Source organism: Hylobates moloch, unplaced genomic scaffold, assembly GCF_009828535.3.
Source record: "Hylobates moloch isolate HMO894 unplaced genomic scaffold, HMol_V3 SCAFFOLD_16, whole genome shotgun sequence".
In the NCBI taxonomy this organism is placed as follows: Eukaryota; Metazoa; Chordata; class Mammalia; order Primates; family Hylobatidae; genus Hylobates; species Hylobates moloch.
Window position 1 is genome coordinate 12,681,368 of NW_026652291.1, and position 26,785 is coordinate 12,708,152.

Sequence of the window (26,785 nt, forward strand, 5' to 3'; positions counted from 1 at the left end):
ATCAGCTAATGATAAAGGCTTTGGTAAGTCTGGGTGGTAGGCACATGAGCGTCATTATTTTCTGTATGTTTTATATTTTCAGGGTTAAAAAAAGATCTTGGTGACTTTATGGAAGACTGATCAATCATTAATAGGAAGATTTATCATTAGATTTTTCTTAGGAAAATAAAATCACAATTATGAACCTGGCAATCAGCACAACCACACTGATGTCAAAAGGTCTGAAATTTCGGGGTAATTTTCATCTACTTGGTGACTTTGGCTACAAGATACTTCTATAAGAAGCAAATCATAGAACAAAGCAAATGTAGACTCAAATGGCATTAGATGAAATTTCTATACCAGGTTGAAAAGAACTTATGTCACCGCTGTTACAAAAGAACTCAGGTGAAAACATGGGGAAAGGTCTTACTGTGTCCTTTTTTAAAAAATGTAGCTTTTCCAGTGGCATCTTTTCACAAGTTGTAAACAGTGATTCATACCTGATTCCTGAGTTTTTGAATTTCTTCTTCTCGATCTTTAATTCTGCTTTGCAATGTGTTCTTTGTTCGATAAAGATCTTCTTCTATATAGTGGAACTCCTACAAAGTGAGGCACAAACAAAACAGAAGCGAAATAAGTGTCCCTATTCCATCCTCAGTACCTAAATCAGTGCCTGGCACACGGTAGACAATCAGTATGTGCAGAACATATAACTCAGTATATAACTGAGTTTATAACAGAGTGTATTATATAATGAGTATATAACTAAGTGAATAACAGATGGGTCTGATGAAAAGCTGGCACTTCAGTATGTATTGTAAACAAAGGCCCATAATAAATAATTATTAACAGTGTAAATAATCAGAAAACAAAAAAAAAATGTTTATCTTGTAGTAATGAGTAAGAATAGATAATCTCTTCAAGAATCTCAGGTATATAGCATTAATATGACAACAAACTGGAAAAAATATTCATAAAATCTATGATAAAGATCAATATAATGTTCATAAAATAGATTAAAAACACAAACCAGGAACATTTTAAAAATAGGCAAAGTACGTCAGACAAAGAAAAACCTTACTGAATTGTAAGGTGGCAGAATATAAAATACAAAAAAATCAATAGTTTTATATAAAGCAGTTAGAAGATACGAGAAAAAGGCCCCAAGAAATAATAGTAACAAAAACAAATTTAACAACAGATGTGTAGAGTACATATAAAGAATACCTTAAAACATTTCTAAAGGGTACAAAAAATACTGGAACATATAAAAAGTCATACCATATTCTTAGGAATACAACATCATAAAGATGTCAATTCTCCTCTAATTCATAAGTTTGACATGATCTCAACAAAAACAAAAGCTGTTATTTTTTTAAAAAAACGATGTAAAGTTATTCTAGAATTCATATGGAAAACTGTAAGAAAGAAAAGCCAGGTTGAGCACAGTAGCTCACAACTGTAATTCTAGCACTTGGGGAGGCTGAGGTGGGTGGATTGCTTGAGTCCAGGAATTCAAGACCAGCCTGAGCAACAGAGTGAGACCTCATCTCTACAAAATATAAAAAAATTAGCCAGGCTTGGTGATGCGTGCCTGTAATCCCAGCTACTCAGGAGGCTGAGGTGGGAGAATTACCTGAGCCTGAGGAGGTTGAGGCTGCAGTGAGCTGTGATCGCACCACTGCATTCCAGCCTGGGTGACAGAGTGAGACCCTGGCTCAAAAAAAAAAAAAAGGGGCGGGGGGGAAGAAAAGCCAGAAGCTCTGAAAAAGAGAACGGGTGATAAAGATATTAAAACATATAAAATCTCAGAAATTAAAAGCAATATGGCACTGATGCATAAACAGACAAACTGACTAATGAGAGAGAATAAAAGTCCAGAAGCAGATCTAGATACCTTGAGAATTTAGGACATGATAAAGGTGACATCTCAAATCAATAAACTATTTTAAAAAATGATACTAGGAAAAAAGTAGCCATATGGAAGAAAATTAGGTTGGATCTATAGCTCACCTCACACGTCAGAGTAAATTCCTAATAAATCAAAGATTTATATGCAAATATCAAACCAAAAAAGTACTAGAAGAAAACTACAGAGGCTAATTTCTTTATAATTTCACAAAGAGGAACACTGTGACTGAAAATCCAGAAGCCTTGGTAGAAAAGAATGACAAAACTGACTACATAAAAATCAACTTCTGGCTGGGTGCAGTGGCTCACACCTGTAATCCCAGCACTTTGGGAGTCTGAGGTGGGTGGATCACTTGAGGTCAGGAGTTTGAGACCAGCCCTTGGCCAACATGGTGAAACCCCGTCTCTACTAAAAATACAAAAATTAGCCAGGCATAGTGGTGAACGTCTGTAATCCCAGCTACTCGGGAGGCTGAGACAGGAGAATTGCTTGAACTCAGGAGGTGGAGGTTGCAGTGAGCTGAGATCGTGACACTGCACTCCAGCCTGGGCAACAGAGCGACACTCCACCTCAAAAATCAACTTCTGCAATGGCAATAAAACAAAATAAAAATCCTACGCAAACTAAAAGACAAATGACAAGCTGGGAAAAATTATTTGCAATTCATATTATAGACAAAAGGCTAATCTCCCCAAAAAGGCTAATACCTCCAAACTCATTAACAACTGCACTAATGCACTGTTCATTTGTACAATGGATCACTGAGAGACAGCTCAGAATCTAAGAGTAAAGCACATGCCAATCCAAAAATGTGTCCAAATCACTGAAACACAATGTAGAACAGAGAAGGAGTAACTGGAGTTACTAAGTACTTTCAAAAGCTTTACACTTAACAGTGAAGACAGTGAAGAGTAAAGCAGCAGTTCGGGAGTTGTATGAATAAGTAAAGGTGATATGGCAGCACACTGCTAGAGACTCTGTTAAACATTTAGCTCAAGCTGTTCATCACACAAATGGAAAAAAATCAAGAGAGGTGAGAAAAGAGATTATGAGAAAGGTAATTAGGGTAGGAGAATCACACTTTACAAGGTTTGTCTGATTTCTTTTAAGCTCTAGGCAAGTACAAAACTTAAGGTTGATATTACTTAAATTAATAAGAAGCACTAAAGGACTCTTCAATTGCAAGATTAAACACTTTCCATCTGGAACATCTGATTACTAAATAAATAGCCCATAGCTACATTAAGCTCCATTTTCTTCTACTTAACTCCCTCATTTTAAAAAGGCACTGGGAAAAGGTATGGTAAAACCATCTGCCATAAGAAAATGAAAATTATCTCATTAAGCATCAAGAACATTAAATTGTTGCCTTTTAATATATAATAGTGCCTTGAATAAATTAAAATGCAGTTTCTGAAAGGACAGCTAATCTAATAACTAAATTATCTAAAACTGCCTATGACATACCCTGCAGGTTGTTACTTGGTGAGTTTTTCAGAGTACTCAGGAAACAGAGTTGAATTACAACTTTTATAATAAAAAACATTTCTCTGAGAAAAGAACCAGTTTCAGAAGTAATAAATCCTAATGAAAAACGTCTTTAAAGAATTTAAATACACAAAGATGGAAATGCTAACAGTAAAGAACTGAGAATTATAAGAATAGTTTTCTGTAAAATAAAGAGAATAGTAGTAATTTACTTGTGAGTAGGAAATAATATGTACTAAATGCCTAAAACAATGTTGTCACTTAGTAAATTAGTGATGTTATTAACATTATAGAATCTTATTCTGAAAATGTGGCTATGTTTAACTCTGTTAATATTGAAACTATTATATGAGTACATTAAAGTAAAATAATTTGGCTTGGGAACATGCAACTGCTAATTGAACAATGAACTATAATTTTAAACATGATTTGTTAGAAGAGTCTGTATAAGACTTTTTTCTCAAGCAGAAAGAACAGTTAATATGGCACTAATATTGCATCTGTATTTTTATTAAATAATATTTACTGCTGTTCCTAGAAAGCACAAATGCAATAAACTATGAAAACCAACTGATGAATATGTTTTGAAGCTTTCTATACTAGGAGATATAACAAAATACAGACAGGGTAATAGAAAGCATTCTGGGCTCAGAAACAGGAAATCTTGGTTCTATTCCATCTTTAATTAGTTGTACCAGGCAAGTGCCATTGCCATTCTGTGCCTCCATTTCTCATCTGTTAAAAAACAAAAATCAAGGAGGATGGTGCAGGGAAAAGAAAGAGAGATCAGACTGTTACTGTGTCTATGTAGAAAAGGAAGACATAAGAAACTCCATTTTGACCTGTACCCTGAACAATTGCTTTGCCCTGAGATGCTGTTAATCTGTAACTTTGCCCCAACCTTGAGCTCACAAAAACATGTGTTGTATGGAATCAAGGTTTAAGGGATCTGGGGCTGTGCAGGATGTGCCTTGCTAACAAAATGTTTACAGGCAGTATGCTTGGTAAAAGTCATCGCCATTCTCCAGTCTCGATAAACCGGGGACACAATGCACTGCAGAAAGCCGCAGGGACCTCTGCCCTGGAAAGCCGGGTATTGTCCAAGGTTTCTCCCCATGTGATAGCCTCAGATATGGCCTCATGGGATGGGAAAGACCTGACCGTCCCCCAGCCCGACACCTGTGAAGAGTCGGTACTGAGGATTAGTAAAAGAGGACGGCCTTTTGCAGTTGAGATAAGAGGAAGGCCTCTTTCTCCTGCCTGCCCATGGGAACTGAATGTCTCAGTATAAAACCCAATTGTACATTTGTTCTATTCTGAGACAGGAGAAAAACCGCCCTGTGGCGGGAGGCGAGACATGTTGGCAGCAATGCTGCTCTGTTAGTCTTTACTCCACTGAGATGTTTGGGTGGAGAGAAGCATAAATCTGGCCTACGTGCATATCCAGGCATAGTACTTTCCCTTGAACTTATTTGTGACACAGATTTCTTTGCTCACATCTTTTCTTGCTGACCTTCTCCCCACTATCACCCTGCTCTCCGAGTGCATTCCTCTTGCTGAGATAATGAAAACAGTAATCAATAAATACTGAGGGAACTCAGAGACCGGTGCCGGTGCAGGTCCTCCGTATGCTGAGCGCCAGTCTCCTGGGCCCACTGTTCTTTCTCTACACTTTGTCTCTGTGTCTTATTTCTTTCCTCAGTCTCTCGTCCCACCTGAAGAGATATACCCACAGGTGTGGAGGGGCAGGTCACCCCTTCAGATGAGATGGGAAGGCAGGAAGAACTTGTGGGGTAGTAACCCTGAGCCCATACTCTAAAAATTTCAGTAAGCTGCTTTCCTGGGAGGTCTCCTCATATGACTGCTAGAGGACAGAGTCTCAGAAGTCATCAATCTCAAATCCTGACCTGTTTCAGTCGCTCCAGTTCTGTCTCTAGTTCTTGTTTGGATGCTTTCTGCCCAGTTATTTGGTCGTGCAGATCCTGTAACTGTTCTCTTGCTGATTCTGCTTCATTAACTTGCTGTGCCTCCATATCCTAAAGAGAAAAAGCTTGAATGTAAAAGCAATAATTAACATTCAGTTCAACATTTATTGAGCAATTATTATTATTTTTTTTAAGAATCAGAGTCTCACCGTCACCCAGGCTGGAGTGCAGTGGCACAATCACAGTTCATGGCAGCCTCAAACTCCTGGGCTCAAGGGGATCCTCCCACATCAGCCTCCCAAGTAGCGGGACTATAAGCACATGCCACCAGGCCTGGCCTAATTTTTTTTTTTTTTTTTTTTTTTTTAGGGATGGGATATGGCTTTATTGCACAGGCTGGTTGCAAACTCCTGGGCTCAAACAATCCTCCCACAGCACTGGGATTACAGGTGTGAGTCACACAACCTGTCTACCACGCAATTACTATGTGCTGGGCTCAAGAGGCACTGAAAAATAAAGGTGAATGAGACATGGTTTCAGCCTATAGGGAGCATATAACCTGACACCTTCATTGTCTACTATGGCTAACAGCAGAATGAATGGGGTGCTACAGCACATAAGCCATGTGGTTTCATGAGTATCAGCAGAGGCTCACTGGGAGACTTATTATCTTTACTCAAAAGCTAACAGTTTCAAAAAAAATCAGAAACATTAATAGCACAAACGACTTCACTTCACTGCATTAGTCCCCTGAAATTGCAGGTTATAATTAGTTTTGGTGTGCATCTGTTCCCCAGTAATCAACATATGATAAGAATATAACTTGTCTCGCATATCACCAGAAGTTGGCATATAATTTTCTTCTTTTAGCTTTATTGCTTTATTACTATTACTGGTTTTTACATGTTCTCGTGTTTCTTACTCTCATTTCTTTAAACTCACCTTCTGGATTTCCTGTCAAATCTCCTAGTAGCAAAAACATGGCTCTAGGTTTCTATATTTTCCCCAAATGGGTTAAGAATGAGTCCACTCATGTGGCACAACAGGAGATTAAAATCAGCATCTTATTTTTGCTTTTTTATCTTTTGGCACATTGTTTCATACTCATCATCACAAACCTTGGAACTTCACATGCTGTTTGAAAGAACTAAGACTAACAACATGCCCAGGTAATCACAGTGCAATCCTCTGAACTCACACAACATTGTAGATTTAGAGGAAAAAGCAATAATGACAACTATTTTTCCCTACCTTTGAGTTTTCAGGGTTAGCAGAAGGTAGATTAATCTTTGTCATCAATTTGACTACATCGGGCAAACTCTTGAGAGGCAGGCAGTATTCACAGTGGTCAAAAACACGTCCTGGAGTTAGACTAGGTTCTAATCCTGGCTCTGCCACTTTACTAGTCTTGCGGCAAGTTACTTTCCTTCTCCATACCTAAATTTCTTCAACTATAAAATGAGAATATCATCATCTCCCTCACAGGGTTATGGTAAGGAATAAATGTAAGGATATATGTTAAGTGCTCTGTGCAGTATCTGGAACATACGTGCTCAGTAAACAATAGCTATTGTAATTATTTACAATTCTTCATTTTATTAGACCTAATACTTATTATACATTGCATAAATTTTGAGAAGGGTAAGAAAATGGGTCAATGTCATTAATGATGCTGATATATTAAACAAATATTTTTCATAATCGCACCAAAAAGATGTGAACAGATATGAGTAAGTTTAGCATCTACCCAATTTCTAAGTTTGCAGGACCAAATTCTTTGGAATTCAAATTCACAGATTAAAAAAAAAATCCTACTTTAATGAATAACAATAAATCCAGAAATAATAGCAACTATTATTTTACTGAGGGTCTATTACATGTCAGAAACAATGCTAGGCTCTTTATATATTCTCCCTTATTGTCAAGAGAACCTTTGTTTACCTGCATTCTATAGATGAGAAAATTAAAGCTCCTCAAGATGAAGTGCCTCGTGGAAGCAGCATCTGTTAAGTACCAAAGATGGAATCTATCCAGATCTGTCTGCTATTCAAATCTATGCTCTAGACAAGGTATCCTATTCTAACAACTTCCACGCTTTCTTTCATAGTTCACAAGTCTCACAATGTGCAGAGTTAATGCATGGATGAACATTCTTTACAAAAAGTTTCTTTCTTTTAGAAAAGGAAGCTCGTTATGCTGCACTTTATCTTCTCTCACCTTCAGAGACTCCTTCCTATGATATTTATGTCAAAGACCCCGTAGTTTAAGTAAAATAAATGGCCCAACTTTACTTTTAAATACAGTAATTATACATAAACTATAAATTATAAGGATAAAACTGTAATTAGAAGATCATCCCTGAGCTCATACTAATATCAAAAAACATCTCAGCTTCACATATGAGCTCAAATCTGATTTGCTTTTAACCACTAGAATGTAAGATCTATAATTATGAAGATCCTGTTCTAACTCCAAACCTAGGCACATGGCAAGCACTTGGTAACTATTTGTTGAATGAATGAATCTGTTTTTTATCACCATAACTTAATGGTCAACTTATGGATTAGAAACCTGGTCTGGCATGGTGGCTCACGTCTCTAATCTCAGCACTTTTGGAGGCCGAGGTGGGCGGATCACTTGAGGTCAGGAGTTCAAGACCAGCATAGCCAACATGGTGAAACCCCATCTCTACTAAGAATACAAGAATTAGCCGGGTGTGGTGGCGCACGTCTGTAATCTCAGCTACTCAAGAGGCTGAGGCAGGAGAATCCCTGGAACCTGGGAGGTGGAGCGGAGGTTGCAGTGAGCCAAGATCACGCTACTGCACTCCAGCCTGGGCAACAGAGCAAGACTCCATCTCAAAAAAAAAAAAAAGAAAGAAACCTACTGCTTTAGCCCAGCACGGGCTGCAATAGCCCTGCAATCCCAGCACTCTGGGAGACTGAGGAGGGAGGATCACTTGATGCCAGGAATTTGGGACCAGCTTGGACAACACAGGGATACCCTGTCTCTACAAAATACAAAAATTAGCTGGGCATGATGGCATGTGCCTGTAGTTCTAGCTACTCAGGAGCCTGAGGCGGGAAGACTGCTTGAGCCCAGGAGTTCGAGGCTGCAGTGAGCTATGATCACACCACTCCAGGCTGGGAGACAGAGCAAGATCCTGTCTCCCTAAAAAAGAAAGAAAGAAACCTATCGCTTTAGTAATGCTGTTTCCCCAGAATACAGAATCCATCACCTCTCAAACTATTAACACCTGAGGGTAAATGGTGTCTAAGCTGAACCACCATGAATCTTACCTGTAATTCGGATCTGAGCTGATGTATCTGACCCATCAGCTTCTGTATTTCCTCCCTCTGCATCTCTTTCTCATGCCGAAGTTCTTCCAGCTCCATGCTATTGGCAGTGCTGCTATCTAGGCCTTCAAAACCAGAGCCTTCCTTCAAGCTGTTAATCAATTTTTCCTTAGACTATTATAAAAGAAGAAATATGTTTAAGCAAAGCAGAGATTAGTTTGTATATTGAATATCATCTACTATACAGAAAATAACCCACTAAAAAAACATTCCATTATCTCCATCAAAGAAAGTCCAGATTTTCTTAAATCCCTAAGGATAAAAAACACAACAGAGCCTTGCTGTATAATGTCCTTGGACTTTAACCTCACAATCATGGTAAAGTTGAAAACTTGTTATGAATAAGATTTTCTTTTTTTCCAGCTGGGCGTGGTGGCTCATGGCTGTAATCCCAGCACTTTGGGAGGCCGAGGAGGGCAGATCACGAGGTCAGGAGATTGAGACCATCCTGGCTAATACGGTGAAACCCCGTCTCTACTAAAAATACAAAAAAATTAGCTGGGCGTGGTGGCGGGCGCCTGTAGTCCCAGATACGTGGGAGGCTGAGGCAGGAGAATGGCGTGAACCCGGGAGGCAGAGCTTGCAGTGAGCCGAGACTGTGCCACCGCACTCCAGCCTGGGTGACAGAGCCAGACTCCCTCTCAAAAAAAAAAAAAGAGATTAAAAAAAATTTGTATTTATTTATTTGAGACATGGTCTTGCTATGTTGCCCAGGCCGGTCTTGAACTCCTGGCCTCCAGGAATTCTCCTGCCTCAGCCTCCCAAAGTGCTGGGATCGCAGGAGTGAGCCACCACACCTGGCCAAACAAGACTTTTCTCACATTTTCTTCTCAGAGTTTTTATTTTCCATCACATTCTACCCAACAAGTATTTATTTGGCATGGTGCTAAGTGTTCTGTGCAATAAAGATAATGTCTCTCTCTATAGATAGTACCCTCTGCCTTACAAACTAAAAGAGAAGTTACAAGTATCCAGCAGAAGGCAATCAACACAAGTAGAGAAAAGGATATGGTCGGATTACTTGCAGAGTTCTGAGAGGAAAAACCACTTCTGGGTAAGAGGAGACTTTAAGAGAGCATAAATGTTGGCCTTGAAATATGGGTAGACTTTTTTAAAGTGCAGAGAAAAACAGAGAGCAAAGCATAAAAATGCAAAAGCACAGAAGGTCTGTAAGAAAATATTGTGAGATGCAGCTCAGATAGTATTTTAGGACCAATTTGGAAGGGCTCCAGATCTCAGGCTAAAATGTTTTAATATTATGTAGCAGGCTAAAACAAATTACCAAAAAGTAGAGAGAGGAGTGACATGACTAGAGATGCATTTTAGGAGGCTAACTTGGCAGTGCTATGAAGAAGATGCTCACAAATGATGGTCCGTGGGCCTGTTTTTATACAGCCCGCAAGCTAAAAATTGTTTTTTACATTTTAAAAGGATCATAAAAAATAAAAACAAAGAATATGTGATGGAGACTACAGGTAGTCCACACAGCCTACAATATTTACTATTTGACCCTCTCAATGTTTTCTGACCCCTGAGATAAAAGATGAGCTTGAAGAAGAGATTTGACATACAAAGACCGGTTTATAAAGTCCTAATTCTAGACTAGGAACAATAAGGACCAGCAACTTTCACGTTAAATTAAAATATTTTAAAGTCATTCTCCTCCATCAAAAATAATTTTTCCCTTTCTGGGTGGTAGGATTATGGGTTATTTCCACTTCCTTCTTCAAACTTTTTTGTATCCTTCAAATTTTCTATAATAAACATGATCATTTATAACATTTTAAGATTTTTTTAAGTAAAAAACCAGAAACCTCCCAATCTCATTCCCCCATTTAGCTACTGTCCTCGTATCCATGGTTAAGCACCCTGCCTCCGTGTCTTCAGCTCCCAGCACACCCCGGAACTCTCTGTTGAGAGGTCCCCAGGGACCTCCTAGTTGCCAAGTTCAGGAACTTAGCTCGGGACTCGTCACATCAGAGCTGCCTGCCGTGGTTGGTGATCATGCACCACTTGAAACTCTCCCTCTGCTTGGCTTCAGGATGGCATAAGTCTCCTCCTGGTTCTCTCCAATCTCTGACCACTCACTTTCTCAGTATTTTTCTTTTGCAGGCTACCCTTTTGCCCAATTGGTAAATGCTGATGTTTAAGACTGTGTTTTTAGACCTCAGCCGTTCTCCCTGTTAGGTTACACATCACTCTTGGCTAATCTTACCTACTCTCCCAACTTACTTCTAATTACCTTTCTAACATTGTCACCTCAATGTTGCATCAATTTTGCATACTTACCATAATTCGTCATACTCTCCTTTAACCCTAAGGTGTTCTCTTTCCTGTTTCCCCTTTTATTAACACAAGGAAACATCATTAATACACTCAAACCAAAAACCTGGAGTCATCCTAGATTCCATTTGCCTTTTTCCCCCATCCTTCCAGTTAAATCTCCACATATCATATATTCTATCTCCCACATCTCTTAGCTGTCCCCTGCCTGCCATCCTCACTGCCACAATAATTATTTCTTACAATCACCTCTTCACCATCTACATGCCATTGATGTCACCATGCCACCCCTTATCACTTCGACGTTTTCCATAATGTACCAAGTACCAGGCACTGTGCTGGGGATACAATGATGAACAAGACAGAGGCCCAAATCTCCCCTAACCTTTTCATCAGGCTGCCACAGTTCTCACACTCAAACCTGACCATGGCTTCTGCCTGTCGTTGAGCTTTATGAGTCTTTTGCCTCCCATCTCTGAAGACGTTATGTTCCAGCAGTATGGAACTGGCTGCAGTCCCTTAAATATGCCATGTTCTCTCTGGCCCCCTTGCTCTGGCACAGGTTGTTCTCTCAGAAATCTCTTCCCTATCATGGGTCTTCCTATTCATCTTTCAAGTTTCTCTTTATACCACATCTCCTCAGTCCAGTGATCTTTGACAGCCTCAGGCAAGTTTTAAGGGATTCTTCTTTCAAGCTCCCATTATACTGCATCAATACCGTTATTACATCAATTATCTCAGTTTCTTTCACTAAAATGAATGTTTTCTTAAAGGAAGAGGACACATCTTTTGAGCTTTGTATCCTCTGTGCCTAGTGAGTAGTTAGGTGCTCAATAAGTAACTTTTCAATGAATTAACTAATTAGGGTGATACAAAAAAGTACTTAGGAAGAAGAGTTTGGGGAGGAGATGAATATGATACTTCATAGAAGTAGCATTAAAAAAAGGTATTCACAGCCATTAGGAGTTTGAGATTAAAGGAAAAAGGTAAAGTCAAAAATGACCCTAGGTTTCAAGCTTTACTGCCACGTGGCAGTAATGTTGACCAAAACAGAAGAATGAGGGAGAAGCTGGTCTGGGAGCTGAACACCCCATGCCTGCACAGCAGGCAGCTGGACACTGAGGCCAGGAGGTCAGGCTTGGAAACATGCTTAAAGTCATATGCAGGTGGCTATTAGAAGCAGAGTCAGCATATGGCAATGCAAGGTAAGAAAGGACAATGAAAGAGGGTTCCAGACAGAGTTTAGGAGGACTCTGACTCTTTGGAGATTGGGAAGAGGGCCTAAGAGAGACAGAAACAGCAGTAGAAAAGGACAAAAAGAGAGCCAAGGAGATGTGAACAGCATAGAACGCAGGAGTTCCAAGAAAAGTGGGAGGGTTAACAGAGCCAAATGTTCTACCAAAATACAAGGTATGGAGACTAAGAAAAGGACAGAGGATATTTATTTAAGTCATCAAATACTTTTGAGAAGAAACTTCAGACATGTAGTTGGAAAAGAAGGAGATATGAGTTAACAAGTTCTACAGAAATGAAGACAGCATGTAGACAACAATTCTGGTAAGTATGACGTTGAAAGAGAGGAAGATAGGGAAATAGTGCAAAGTGGTTACAAAGCTAAAAGAGACTGTTTTTCTCTTAGGCAGGAGTCAGAAATCTAGTCTTCATTTTTCCACTAAGTAACTATGTGCTCTCGAGTAAGCTGAGCCAGAAGGCGGCAGCAGCAGAGAGGCGCACACAGGAAGGAAGGGCATAGATTTACGGAGAAAGGGCTTACACATGAGATGGGAAATGGAATCAATGCACAGGCAGGAAAATGATCCTAGAAAAAAATGAAAGGACATGTTTTCCCTCCGAAATGAGGGGCAAAGGAAAGAGAATTCAAAAATGACATTAGATGACAGCAGTCTTTCTTAGTAAAGAAGAGGGTAAGGTCACCTTAGATCTGAAGGAGGGGAAAAAACGCTGGGTGAGGCAATTCTGAGAATTGGATGAGTCTTAAAGTAGTTGCTGCAAAAATTCAATAGGAGATCAACAAGGAAGAATAAACAGCTGCTCAACAACAAGCATTAATATCACCACAGTGAGTAACGTGACAGGTTGAAGACCTGAACTAGGTAGTGGCAGAATGAATTTTTTTTAAAAGAAGTGGTAGGAACAAGAAACACTGCATCCTTTTAATAAAATTTCTAAAGCAGAGTAAGGCACCTAAAGCTTGCCAATCAGATGAACACGAACAAAGCACCTCACATAGTATCTACACAGAGTCTCAAAGTGTCTTTCAGTTAACTCGCACATCTTAAAATCCAAAAGTGTACATTTCATGCTTACTTGGAGTATTCTAGTAGCTTTTTGCTTGTAGTCAATTAATTCCTGCTTAGAGGACTCCAAGTTCAACTTATACAGCTTGACTTGCTGTTGCAGTTCATCAACCCTCTTCTTCTCATCTGAATATTTTCTTTCTGCCAGTGTAATTGCTTCTGCTAAATTCTGACGTTCCATTTCCACTTTATTAAGGCGTGCAGCAAACTCACTCTGTGACAAATTTTTATATCATAATTATGATATCATTTAGCTTTGAAACATATTTTATAACCATCCATTAGGATATCTTATGGGATTTATTAGCTCAGCCAAACAACAGGGATGGGAAAAAATTATTAATTTGTTAGGAGCTAACGTATAGGAAATCTAAGGTTGTGGCTCCCAAACATGGCAATGCATTAAAATCAACTAGGAAGTTTGTTAAAAATACAGCCATCCCAGGCCTTTCCCAAGCTTACTAAATTGGAATTTTCAAGATGGGTCTGGGAATCTGTTTTTTAAGAAATTTCCCAGGTGAACCTGGTCACTTGGATACTAGGTCTGGTCTGATACTAGCTGATCAACTGCTTCCAATTTAATAAGTAAATAAATAAGTGTAAGTTACACCGTATTTTAAAGAACCAGTATTCAAAAAATAATGTAAAATATCTCATTAATAACTTTTAATATTGACATGTTGAAATGATTAATACTTTGGATATACTGTGTTAAATACATCATCAAAATTAAGAAGCACACACTACCTGATATTTACTTTCAGGACTGAACTACTTTCACTTGTTGAAAAGCTAGCCCAGACCAGTGGTTTGCAACTCTGACTGCTCATTAGATACACTTGTGAATCTTGTAAAACCACAGTGCCAATACCTAGGCCCTACCTCATACAAAGGAATGTGACTGCGTATGGAGCTCAGGCAGCACAAAGTATCACACAGGTGATTCCCATGTGTAGACAGGGCTGGGACCGAACTAGATGCAAAAATTCATCTAAGAGTAAAACTCTTTACACATTACATACAATTTTCTCCTGAAATAAATGAGCCAGATTAATGTGGAATCAGAAAAAGCTTAAATTAATAAAAAATACGATCCCCCAACCATTAGCATTTAATCAAATAATGACAATGATTGTTGCAAAAATTAAGTAAAAGATATATATCTCTAATGCACATTAACTATTTTAACTGTCTCTCAACACATAAAATTAAATAAATTTAGCATGGATCAAGCTAAATTTTCAGATATCTGATTTTTGTCACAGAAACAGAATTTTCTGAAATGCATTGCAGAATTGTATTAAAGAGTTAATGTGCTATGAAACAGCATAAAGTCATTTTTTCCGTGTCCAAGTAACAATAGGAATCTGCTGTCTCCCATTCTAACCTGCATCTGTTTATAGCTCTCCTGCTCTCTCTTCAGAGTGGCATCCGCTTCATGCAGTCTCTCCTGAAGAGTCTGCAGAGCTTGATTCTGCAGGCTATTACCTTCACTTTGATCCTGTATTATTCTAAAGGAAAACGCATCATGTGAAATAACTCATGTCCACAGTGTACAAGTGATAAGGCAGAATAATTTTTAGAGCATCAGCTTGTTAGTCAAGCACAAAAAAGATAATTTGACTGAAATATTCTTAGATAAATCTCTCCTTTCTAATGGATTACAATCTGTGTTTTTAGGCATCAAAACATAAGTACACACCGTATAATGAAAGATTAATGACACTACAAATGCTTTTAAATTCACAATTTTCTAACAACGCATCTCAAGGTTCAAACAATGAATCGATTTTATGTTGTTGTTGTTGTTGTTGAGACGGAGTTTCGCTCTTTTTGCCCAGGCTGGAGTGCAATGGCACAATCTCGGCTCACTGCAACCTCCGCATCCTGGGTTCAAGTGATTCTCCTGCCTCAGCCTCCTGAGTAGCTGGGATTACAGGCATGCGCCACCACCCCTGGCTAATTTTTTTTTTTGTATTTTTAGTAGAGATGGGGTTTCTCCATGTTGGTCAGGCTGGTCTCGAACTCCCAACCTCAGGTGATTCACCTGCCTTGGCCTCCCAAAGTGCTGGGATTACAGGCTTGAGCCACCATGCCCGGCCAATGAATCCATTTTAATCATACACATTTCTAACACTACCAAAAGAAATATTCCCTCTTGTAAATTTCCAAGAAAGCTAAGTTTCATAAGAGAATACACTATAATGTTTACCATTACTTGCTCACTTTTTTCATTATTCATAGAATCACCTACCGTGATTTTTCACTCTGTAAGGCTTCTAATGCTTCTGTGCGAGTACTCAGTAGCTGGTCAGCTTCCTGGAGTCTCACTTTCAGTACAGCCAGCTGGGAATCCTTTGCAGCCACAGCTTCAGTCAGGTCATCTACTTGGGCTCGGAGTTCTCGAGTCATTCGATCACTCTTTGAATGGTCAGCATTCCACTTTTCAACTCTTGCTCTTGCTTTGTTTAATTCTATAAAAAATTTTAAATTTCTCTTTACAAGCAAAACCAAACACATTTTTCTCAGAGCACATATAGTTTCTACTTTGAGTGCCTTTAGTACTTTCCTTTTTGACAAAATTAGGAGCTTACATATATCTTCAATTTTCTTTGCCCCAATGGGTCATCCACTTTTCAAGGGCAATATTCACAACTAGATTATAGTTAATAGATTAGAAAGGGGCATGAAGCTAGCTGCTCTTCTACAATGCTGTTTGTATATCATAAAGCATCTGGGAGCTGAAACTAGTATTAATAGATAGCAGAGTATATTTTGTAAAGTTCTGCTAGTGACAGGGGAAGGAATGCAAATCCAAATCAAAGGTACACCCCAGTAAGTACAAAACTAAACCTAAACACGGAAAAGAATCTATTCCTTTCAATTACTGTTGCAAAAAGATGTTATTCTTTTGACCAATGCAAAAAGAGCAAAGTCGTGCTCTATTTCAGAATACAATGGCATTTCCACACCCTCACACACACATAATGTAATTACAGTTAGCCACCAAAACATTTTTTAAACACTGAATCAAACTTTATAGGGTCTCAAAGCTTTTTTTTTTTTTTTTCTGTGAGATAAACCTTTCTTAAAGAAAAAACAAAACAAAACAAAAACAAAAACATGAGACAGAGCCTCACTCTGTTGCCCCAGCTGGAGTGCGGTGGCATGATCATGGCCTGTGACTCACTGCAACCTCCAACTCCTGGCCTCAAGCAATCCTCCCACCTGTCTCCAAAGTAGCTCAGACTACAGGTGTACACCACCACACTCAGCTAATTTAAAACAAAAACAATTTGTTTTTTGTAGCCCAGGGGTCTCATTCTGTTGCCCATGCTGTTATTGAACTCTTGGCCTCAGCAATTTTCCAATCTCAGCCTTCCAAAGCGCTGGGATTACAGGTGTGAGTCACTGTACCTGGCCAAACAGCTCTATTTCTATGTCTAAATTATTCTGGGTAAAGTAAAGCTTTTTCTAAAGTCAGCCTGACTAGTGAGTATTTTGTTGTTGTTGTTGAGACGAGTCTCGCTCTGTAGCCCAGGCTGGAATGCAGTGGCACGATTTCTGCTCACTGCAACCTCCGCCTCCTGGGTCCCGGGTCCGGGTTCAGGCAATTCTCCTCCCTCAGCCTCCCGAGTAGCTGGGGTAACAGGCACGCGCCACCATGCCCAGCTAATTTTTTTTGTATTTTTAGTAGAGACGGGTTTCACCATGTTGGCCAGACTGGTCTTGAACTCCTGACCTTGTGATCTGCCTGCTTCAGCCTCCCAAAGTGTTGGGATTACAGGCTTGAGCCACCACGCCTGACCTAGTGAGTCTTAAACTATCTCCCCTTTCCTCTCTTCTGGGCTCTATCCATGGCTTGGCAAAACTTTTCCCACCATCCCCTCACTCCTTTCTAATAAGCCCCAGGAACCAAGGCAGCAATTTTGTCACTCTTATTTTCTTCTCAGCCACACTTACAATAACATTCACATCTTCCTCAGTAACTACCTCAGTAATGAGATTATTTTCTTCTTAATTACCTATTTCTGAGGAACCTGAGGTTTTCTACTCTAGGGCCACCTCACTGCACAATTCCCAAGGGCACTGAACTGAATTCCTTGTACATTTTATGTGCCCTAGAGCAGCAATACTGCAACTCTATTAGTGCCTACTACTTTGTTTAATGGAACAGCTTCCCTTGAAAGTTCAGAATAAATGAATGAACTAGACTACTACTAGTTTGTTCCTCTCAGTTCTTCAATTTCATGGTTCTTAAAGGATGACCAAAGAAGCGAATACTCTTATGTTTTGGGTTGGTGGGAGGATGACTGGTCCTATTTCTAAATCTGGGCACTGTTTTTCTATGAAAATATCATTTTACAAGTCGCATCTAATTTCTCACAGTTTAAATGTAAATATTTCTAACAGTTTAAAGTTTTTAAGTTTGTTATTATTTTATTTTTGTTTATTTATTTATTTTTGAGACTGAGTCTCGCTCTGTTGCCCAGACTAGAGTGCAGTAGCGCGATCTCGGTTCATTGCAACCTCCACCTCCCTGGTTCAAGCAACTCCCCTGCCTCAGCCTTCTGAGTCGCTGGGATTACAGGTGCCTGCGACCACGCCTGACTAATTTTTTTGTATTTTTAGTAGAGACAGGGTTTCACCATGTTGGCCAGACTGGTCTTGAACTCCTGACCTCAGGCAATCCGCCCGCCTCGGCCTCCCAAAGTGCTGTGATTACAGGCACGAGCCACTGCGTCCGGCCTTAAGTTTATTTTTAAAAGTTAAATTCCTAATCCTGAACAATTTAAGCCTCTACCTTCTTGAGTCTCTTTGGATCTTTGAAGTAACGAGGCCATTTCTTGATTTAAAGACTGAACTTCATTCCTCAGCAGCTGATTCTCCAGTCGAAGGTTAGATAGTTCATGTGATTTGCCATCATCATTAGGTGTTGGGGTGTGGTCAGGGCAGGCAGCATTTGATGACACATTTTCCTTTGAAGATTCCTCTTGACCTTCATGGCTAGAATCTGAGTTATTGGCAGCTTCTGTAAAAAAAGAATACGTTTTTGTTACATTGGTGTGTTCATCACATATGCGTTAACAACCTGCTTTGGTAGGATGCTCAAGTTGACTGCTACAGCTAAAACACCATAAAAACTAAACAAATTCTCAGCTAGGCGCAGTGGCTCATGCCTGTAATCCCAGCACTTTGGGAGGCTGAGGCAGGCAGATCACCTGAGGTCAGGAGTTTGAGACCAGCCTGACCAACACAGTGAAACCCCATCTCTACCAAAAATACAAAAATTAGCCAGGTGTGGTGGCACACACCTGTAGTGCCAGCTACTCAGGAGGCTGAGGCAGGAGAATCACCTGAGCCTGGGAGGCCGAAGGTGTTGCAGTGAGCCAAGATTGCACCACTGCACTCCAGCCTAGGCAACAGAGCGAGACTCCATCTCAAAAAAAAAAGTAAACAAATTTTCAGTAGTCTTCCCTCTGATTAAATTTCATTCTCATAAATGGGGCATATGGACCTCTAAGGATCCTCAAGTCTGGATACACTGAATGAATGGCAACAGACAGTACAACACCGTTCTGGGGAGAACATCAGAGATCATTTGAGTGGTTGGGTTCAGGTAAAATGGGTTTGGATTTCCTTTTGTCTCCAAAATGTTTTTGGAAAAAAAAACCAGGAGAACTCTCAAACACTGAAAAATTCGGAAGGCACAATAGAGTAGCTGCAGGTTTCAAGGCAAGAAGAGTAATAACAGGTCACTGCAATTTTTTTTTTTAATCAAACTGGAATCTAAAATGTCTTACTCAAAGAGATAGAGACACATGAATTCAGATTAATCTTGTTTTTGTTACTAAATATAATGCAAGTATACTTTTAAATTACTCTAAAAATTATGTGATGAAAATGAACTATATATCTAAATAATAAAACTGACTAAAACAATCAGTATATGGGTAAAAGACTTGATACTTTATAAGGTTATATAAACAAATATCAATAATCAAATGAAAAAGTTCTGAACATCTTTAGTCATCAAGGAAATAAAAATTAAAATCACAATGAGAACCAACAGACACCCCCTAGAATGGCTAAAATTAAAAACACCAAATGTTGATGACACTGCAGAGCAACTAGACCTCTCACTGCTGGTGGAACTACAAAATGGTACAATCACTAGGGGAAAAGGTTTTACAATTTCTTACGAAATTAAACATGCAGCTACCGTTTCACCCAGCAATTCCAATCCTAGGTATTTATACAAGAGAAATGGAAACATTTGCCCACAAAAAAGCAAGTATAAAAATGTCTATAGCAGTTTTATTCACAATAATCCAAAACTGGAAACAAACCCAATGTCCATAAAAGAGAACAAATAAACTGTGGTACAGCCATATAATAGAGTACTACATAACAATAAAACAGAATAAAAAAAGAACAGTAACGGGGTGGGGGGAGGGACAGCATTAGGAGATATACCTAATGCTAAATGGCGAGTTAATGGGTGCAGCAAAACAACATGGCACATGGATACATATGTAACAAACCTGCACATTGTGCACATGTACCCAAAAACCTAAAGTATAATCATAAAAAAAAAAAAAGAACAGTAACATGGATGAATCTCACTAACAGTTCAGTAAAGGAAGCCAGATTAGAAAGTATATATACTATATGATTCAATTTATATGAAGTTTTAGAACAAGCAAAACTAAGGAGAGAAAAATCAGAGCACTGGGTGCTTTCAGGGATAGGGTGGGGAGATTAACTGGAAAGGAATATGAGGAACTTTCTGGGGCAAAGGAAATCTGTATCATGGTAAATGTGTGGGTTACACAAGTATTGCCATTTGTCATATAGCTAAGATTTGTGTGCATCTTAATATATGTATATTTTACCTAAAAGAAAAAATAACCAGAAAAAGCTAATAATCAAGTGGGGTAGGGAATGGGTACCTAAGACATGACTTAAAAATGGGAGTGTTGGCAGGGCGTGGTGGCTCATGCCCGTAATCCCAGCACTTTGGGAGGCTAAGGCAGGCGGATCACAAGGTCAGGAGTTTGAGATCAGCCTGGCCAACATAGTGAAACCCTGTCTCTACTAAAAATACAAAAAATTAGCTGGGCATGGTGGCGGGTGCCTGTAATCTCAGCTACTTTAGAGGCTGAGGCAGGAGAATCGCTTGAACCTGGGAGACGGAGACTGCAGTGAGCCGAGACTACTCCACTGCACTCCAGCCTGGGCGAAAAGCGAGACCCTGTCTCAAAAAAAAAAATTAAAAATAAAAATAAATAAATAAATAAATTATTACATTTTTAAGGTGATAAAGGTGTGAACATTTGCTTTTAAAGTATTTTTAGAGTACGAAAATGAAATGTTTATAGAAAAAATGATATAAGATCTGTGATTTGCTTCAAATTAATTGTGCGGAGGGTGCAGGTGAAGAAAGCGATGGGAAATGGGAGGGTATATATGAAACATGAATGGCCATGAGTGATTACTGTAGTTGGATAATAGGAGGTCATTACTTTCTATTTTGGTGTGTTTGAAATTTCTAAAATAAAGATTTTAAAAAGAAATGAAGTAGGCCAGGCATGGTGGCTCACGCCTGTAATCCCCGCACTTTGGGAGGCCGAGGAGAAAGGACTGCCTGAGTCCAGGAGTTGGGGACCAGCCCCGGCAATACAGTGAGAAGTCGTCTCTACAAAAAAATTTTAAATAATATAAAAAATAAAATATTAAAATTCAAAAAATAAATTAAGTATATAGCCAAATGTGGGATGATATCTAAGGCAGTATTCTGAAGGAAATTTATAGCCTTGGTTACATTAAAGATGAAAGGCAGGAAGGAAGAAAACTAATGAGTTGTATATCCATCTTAAGAAACTATAAAAACAGCAGAACAAACGCAAAGAAAGAAAAAATTAACAAAAGAGGAAATAAACATATCAGAGAGGATCAGCATAACCAAAAGTGGTTCCCTGGGACAGATATAAATAACATTAGGCCATCAAATTTTAAAATGTACACAATACTGAAATCTATTGATTGCACAATACTTATTGTGCAGTTTATTGCATGTGAATTATACTTCATTAAAACTGTTTTAAAAGGCAGGCATTTAGCGCAGTGCCAGAAACAGGGTAAGGATTCAATATATGCCAGATACTGATATTCTTCACACAGTATGCATGATCAAGCATTGGTTTCTGCAGGGTTGGTATGAATAACTAATGTCTGGTTGCATTGAAAGTTTAAGCTGTGACCCCTTCATTATTTTCCTGAAATTAAAAAAGTATAACCCCTCAAAATGTATATGACATTGACAAATTCTTGGGAAAAAAAATGTAACTTACTAAAAACAGATTCAAGAAGAAATGAAAAGCCGACTGAATCAATAGTTAAAACCTTTCACTAAGAATACCACAGATCCTGATGGTTTTAGCACAGAGTTCTAGCAAACATTCAGGAAATAAATAATCTCAGTCTTATACCAATTAATTAACACAACAGAAAAAGAAGGAACACTTTCCAATTCATCTGATAAGGCTAATATAACTGTAATACTAAAACCTAACAATATCGCAAGTCGATTTTGCTTATAAAATAAATGCAAAAGGTTAGGTGTGGTGGCTCATGCCTGTAATCCTAGCACTTTGGGAGGCCAACACAGGAGGATCCCTTGAGCTCAGGAGTTCAAGACCAGCCTGGCAATATAGTGAGACCTTGTCTCTACAAAAAATGAACAAAATTACCCAGGCATGGTGGTGTGTGCCTGCAGTCTCAGTTACTACTGACGCTGATGTAGGAGGATTGCTTGAGCCTGGGAGATTGAGGCTGCAGTGAGCTGAGATCCCACCACTGCACTCCAACCTGGGCGACAGAGTGAGATCCTGTCTCAAAATAACAATAATAATAAATAAAAATTAAATTAACTACATAAATGCAAAAATCCTAAGGGGAATATTAGCAAACTGAAAGTTAAGTTTGGTTTTATATTTGAAAGTATCAGTTGGAGCTGGAGCTAGGTGCAGTGGTACGCACCTGTATCCCAGCGAGTTGGGAAGCTGAAGTGGGAGGATTACTTGAGCCCAGGAGTTTGGGGCTGCAGTGCACTATGATCATACATGTGAATAGCTGCTACATTACAGCCTGGGTAACATAGCAAGACCCCATCTCTAGTAAAAATAAATGAATAAAAATAAAAATCAACTCAAAAAATCAATCAATTTGTATACTATATTAATATTAAAGAAGAAAAACTATATTATCTCCAAGGGTAGAGGAAAAAACATTGCTAAAATTCAACATGATAAAACCTCACACTAGACATTTATGGGAACTTCCTTAACCTAATAAAAAATACCTATGAAAAACCTAATGTAAAATCATACTTAGTGAAATAAAGTATTCCCTCTAAGACAAAGAACAAGATACAAAACTGGTTGTTGAGTCCTAGCCAATGAAGAAAAGGATTTTTTAAAAGATAAAATGGCTAAGAAGAAACAAACTGTCATTATACACAGATAATTGTGTTGTTGAAAATCTAAATTTATGACCAGAAAAACATGAAGATTAAGAGCTATCTAGATTGCTATGTATGTACACACAAAAAACAACAAAAAATACACCAGCAATAACAAAGCAAAACATTTTAAGGAATACCACGTATAATTGTTTCAAAAAATATATACTACTTAGGAATAAATCTAACATAAAGTATATAAGATCTTTATGGAGAAAAACAGTAAAATTCTAATGAAAGACACTACAAAGTATGTTGAAATTATACCCCATTGCTGGATAAGAAAACTCAATATAGCAAAAGTGCTGACTCTCACCAAACTGTCTATATAGAAGCAATGAATTCCCAATAAAAAGACCAACAGAGTTTTTGTGAATCTTGATAAGAAAATCCTAAAATGCATATGGGAGTGGAAAAGTCCATGAATAGCCAAAACATTTCTGAAGAAAGACCACAAGGTGGAAGAAGCTACCCTATCAGTTATCAAGACACATCAAACCACATTAATTAAAACGGGGTGGCACTGGCACAAGGATACACAAATAAACCAATAAAACAGAATTAAGTGGCCAGAAACACACTAATGAATACTTGATATATAAGACAGGTGGTACTGCAAATTGGTAGGGACAAGAGACTCTGTTCCATAAATGATGCTAGAATAGCTGACTTCCCTATGGCAAAAAAAAAAAAAATGGAATTGAATGCCTATCGCACACTATAGAAGACGATACAGAAAAATATCTTTTATGATCTCAGTGTAAGGAAAGATTTTCCAAGACACAAAAAACACAAGCTACATGCCATCTACATTAAGAACTTCTATTCATTGAGGTACCATAGACAGAGGAGATGGGAGAAACCAAGATAAAACTGGAGGAGGAAAATAATGTAGAATTTAGAGTATAAAAAGAATGCCTATGAATTAAGAAGAAAAAAGACAAATAATCTAACAGAAAAAAAATTGATAAAGACTTGAGTAGACACTTTCAGAAAATGAAACTTGAATAGTCAAATATCTGAAAAGATCTTCAACCACACTAGTAATGAAGGAAATAATATCAACCAACGACAAATCTGATTAGCAAAAAGTAAAAAGTCAAATTGAAAATAAAAAATGTTGGTGAGAATGTGGAGCAAAAGAAGTTCTTAACCATAGCTGGTTAGAGTATAGATTGGCACAACCTCCGCAGAAAGCCACTTTGGCATTACTAGTGTAGCTGAACATTGTTAAACCCTACGGCTCGGCAATCCCATTTCTACACACTTCTAGGCATCTCAGGACATTGGTTCTCAACTGGGATGATTTTGCCCTGCAAGGGACATTTGGCAATTTGTGGAGACATTGTTGGTTGTCACAATTGGGGGTGCTACTACCACCTAATGGGTTAAGAGGCCAGAGATGCTACTAAACATCCTACAAAGAACAGGAGGGCTTCCCACACTACTGAATTAATTTGGCCCAAAACGCCAAGTCTCGAGGTTGCGAGGTCCTACCCAGGAGAAACAATTTTTATAACTCCTGTGTATTATAACCAGTTCTAATTCATTTCCCTGACAACGAGGTTCCCTTTAGGTCCATTCTTTATAATTAAATGCAACTTGTTTTCTTTAAAAGTACAAAAATAAGCCATGTCAACTCTTGACTTAAAGATCTCTACTAGCATCACACTGGCTATGGCAGTCACTTTCAACTTTTATTGGCTAAGAACCACGTATAGAACAACAATAAAATCAGATGCCCTGGCCCCATCCCCAGAAAATACGATTCAGGAAGCCTGGGAAGGCACTCAATAATTCATTTTTAAATTAACAACACACAAGCGATTTTAAAGTCAGTTGTTCAGGGATCAATCTTTAACAATGATCTATAGGAGTAATGGGTTTAATTGCATAAACAGTATGACACAAAGGCCTTCACAAACAGGTCCCAACTTTGTTTGCTAGCTACATTTTCATCACCCTCCAACTCACTCAGTGTTTCCAACTTTCTTACAACGTTCTCTACTCTACTAACCCCTTAAAGAGTCTGTTCTCTCTGCCTGGAATGCTGTCTCTAACTTCTTTTTTTACCTGGCATACTCCTGTTCATTCTTTAAGACCCAGCTAAAAATACAGACCCTCTGTGAATCCTTTCTGAATACCTTAGGCAATTAGTTACTTCCTCCTTCATACTTCCACAACACTCTGACCATACTTAATTGCTACATTTACTAGACCACAAGTAAATTATCTCTTTACATGTCTAGCTCACCCACTGGACACTTCCATATCCTTGCACCTAGTAGGTTCTTTGCGTAATTAATTGAAAGATAGCTGAGAAGAAATTGTGGAATGTGTGAACATATCAACTGCTACTGCCTGATCCTATTTTCACGACCCAAAACCTCTTCTTCTATACAAGTTTTTGTCTTGAAAATACAAGAAACATTTTATTCATTCACTAACAGCCAAGACAATGAAAGAAGCTATAACATCCAGGAACATGACAAACTCCCATCAATAATCAACTCTATAAAGAATCCTTGGCTGGGTGTGGTGGCTCACGCCTGTAATCTCAGCACTTTGGGAGGCCAAGGTGGGCAGATCACTTGAGGTCCGGAGTTCAAGACCAGCCTGGCCAACATGATGAAACCCTATCTCTACCAAAAAATACAAAAATTAGCCAAGGGTGGTGGTGCACACCTATAGTCCCAGCTACTTGGGAGGCTGAGGTGGGAGAATCGCTTGAACCCAGGAGGTGGAGGTTGCAGTGAGCCAAGATCGCGCCACTGCACTCCAGCCTGGGCGACAAAGCGAGACTCCGTCTCACAAAAAAATAAAAAATTAAAAAATTTAAAAAGGCCAGGCACAGTGGCTCATGCCTGTAATCCCAGCACTCTCGGAGGCCGAGGCGGGCGGATCACGAGGTCAGGAGATCAAGAGCATCTTGGCTAACACAGTGAAACCCCGTCTCTACTAAAAATACAAAAAAAAAAAAATTAGCTGGGCATGGTGGCAGGCGCCTGTAGTCCCAGTTACTTGGGAGGCTGAGGCACGAGAATGGCATGAATCCGGGAGGCGGAGCCTGCAGTGAGCCGAGATCGGGCCACTGCACTCCAGCCTAGGTGACAGAGCAAGACTCCGTCCCCCCCCAAAAAAAATCCCCATGGCCAGGCCATGGTAGCTCATGCCCATAATCCCAATGCTGTGGGAGGCCAAAGTAGGAGGATCATTTGAGCTCAAGACCAGCCAGAACAACACAGTGAGACACTGTCTCTATTAAAAATAATTTTTTAAAATTAGCTGGGCACAGTGATGTGCACCTATAGTTCCAGCTACTCAGGAGGCTGAGGCAGGAGGATCGCTTGAACCTGGGAGGTCAAAGGTACCACAAGCTGTGATAGCACCACGGCACTTAAGCCTGGGCAATAGAGCAAGACCCTGTCTCAAAACAACAAAAGAATCCCTGCAAAAACCTATTATCAAGTTTTTTGCCTTTTTTCTATTTTTATCTTTGGAGACGGTCTCATTCTACCACCCAGGCTGGAGTGTAGTGGTGCAATCTCGGCTCACTGCAACCTCGACCTCCTGAGCTCGAGCAATTCTCCTACCTCAGCCTCCCAAGTAGCTGAGACTACTGGCATGCACCACTGTGCCTTGTTAAGTTTTGCATTTTTTGTAGAGACAGGGTTTTCCTATGTTGTTCGGGCTGGTCTCAAACTCCTAGGTGCAAGTGCTCTGCCTGCCTCAGCGTTCCAAAGTGCTGGGATTACAGGCATGAGCCACCATGCCCAGCCTATTGCTATTTTAAAACAGTTAGTAGGTACTTGAATTAGCCACATTTACCATGTTAATCTCATTTCACAGGAAAGAAGGTGTACTTTTAGAGGTAATCTCACAGGGAATTAAACAATTGAAAACAAGAATTCTAAGCTCTTGCTTCACTACTAGGTCAATGCCTTCAACTCTTCAACTTGGATCAAAGTTCAGTCTCTCAGCTTTATTTGTGGAGGATG

General features: G+C 39.1%; 1 protein-coding gene across 1 annotated transcript in view; it reads right to left on the reverse strand.

Moving 5' to 3' along the window:
• The window catches only part of GOLGA5 (golgin A5), a 50,471-nt gene that overhangs the window by 19,752 nt on the left and 3,934 nt on the right, over positions 1-26,785 (reverse strand). The window contains exons 3-9 of the mRNA XM_032179830.2: positions 18,069-18,296; positions 15,519-15,738; positions 14,652-14,775; positions 13,275-13,478; positions 8,607-8,777; positions 5,290-5,418; positions 483-581 (exon numbers count right to left, since the gene is read on the reverse strand). Coding sequence (XP_032035721.1) covers positions 483-581; positions 5,290-5,418; positions 8,607-8,777; positions 13,275-13,478; positions 14,652-14,775; positions 15,519-15,738; positions 18,069-18,296 — 1,175 coding nt within the window. The remainder of the gene's footprint in view (positions 1-482; positions 582-5,289; positions 5,419-8,606; positions 8,778-13,274; positions 13,479-14,651; positions 14,776-15,518; positions 15,739-18,068; positions 18,297-26,785) is intronic.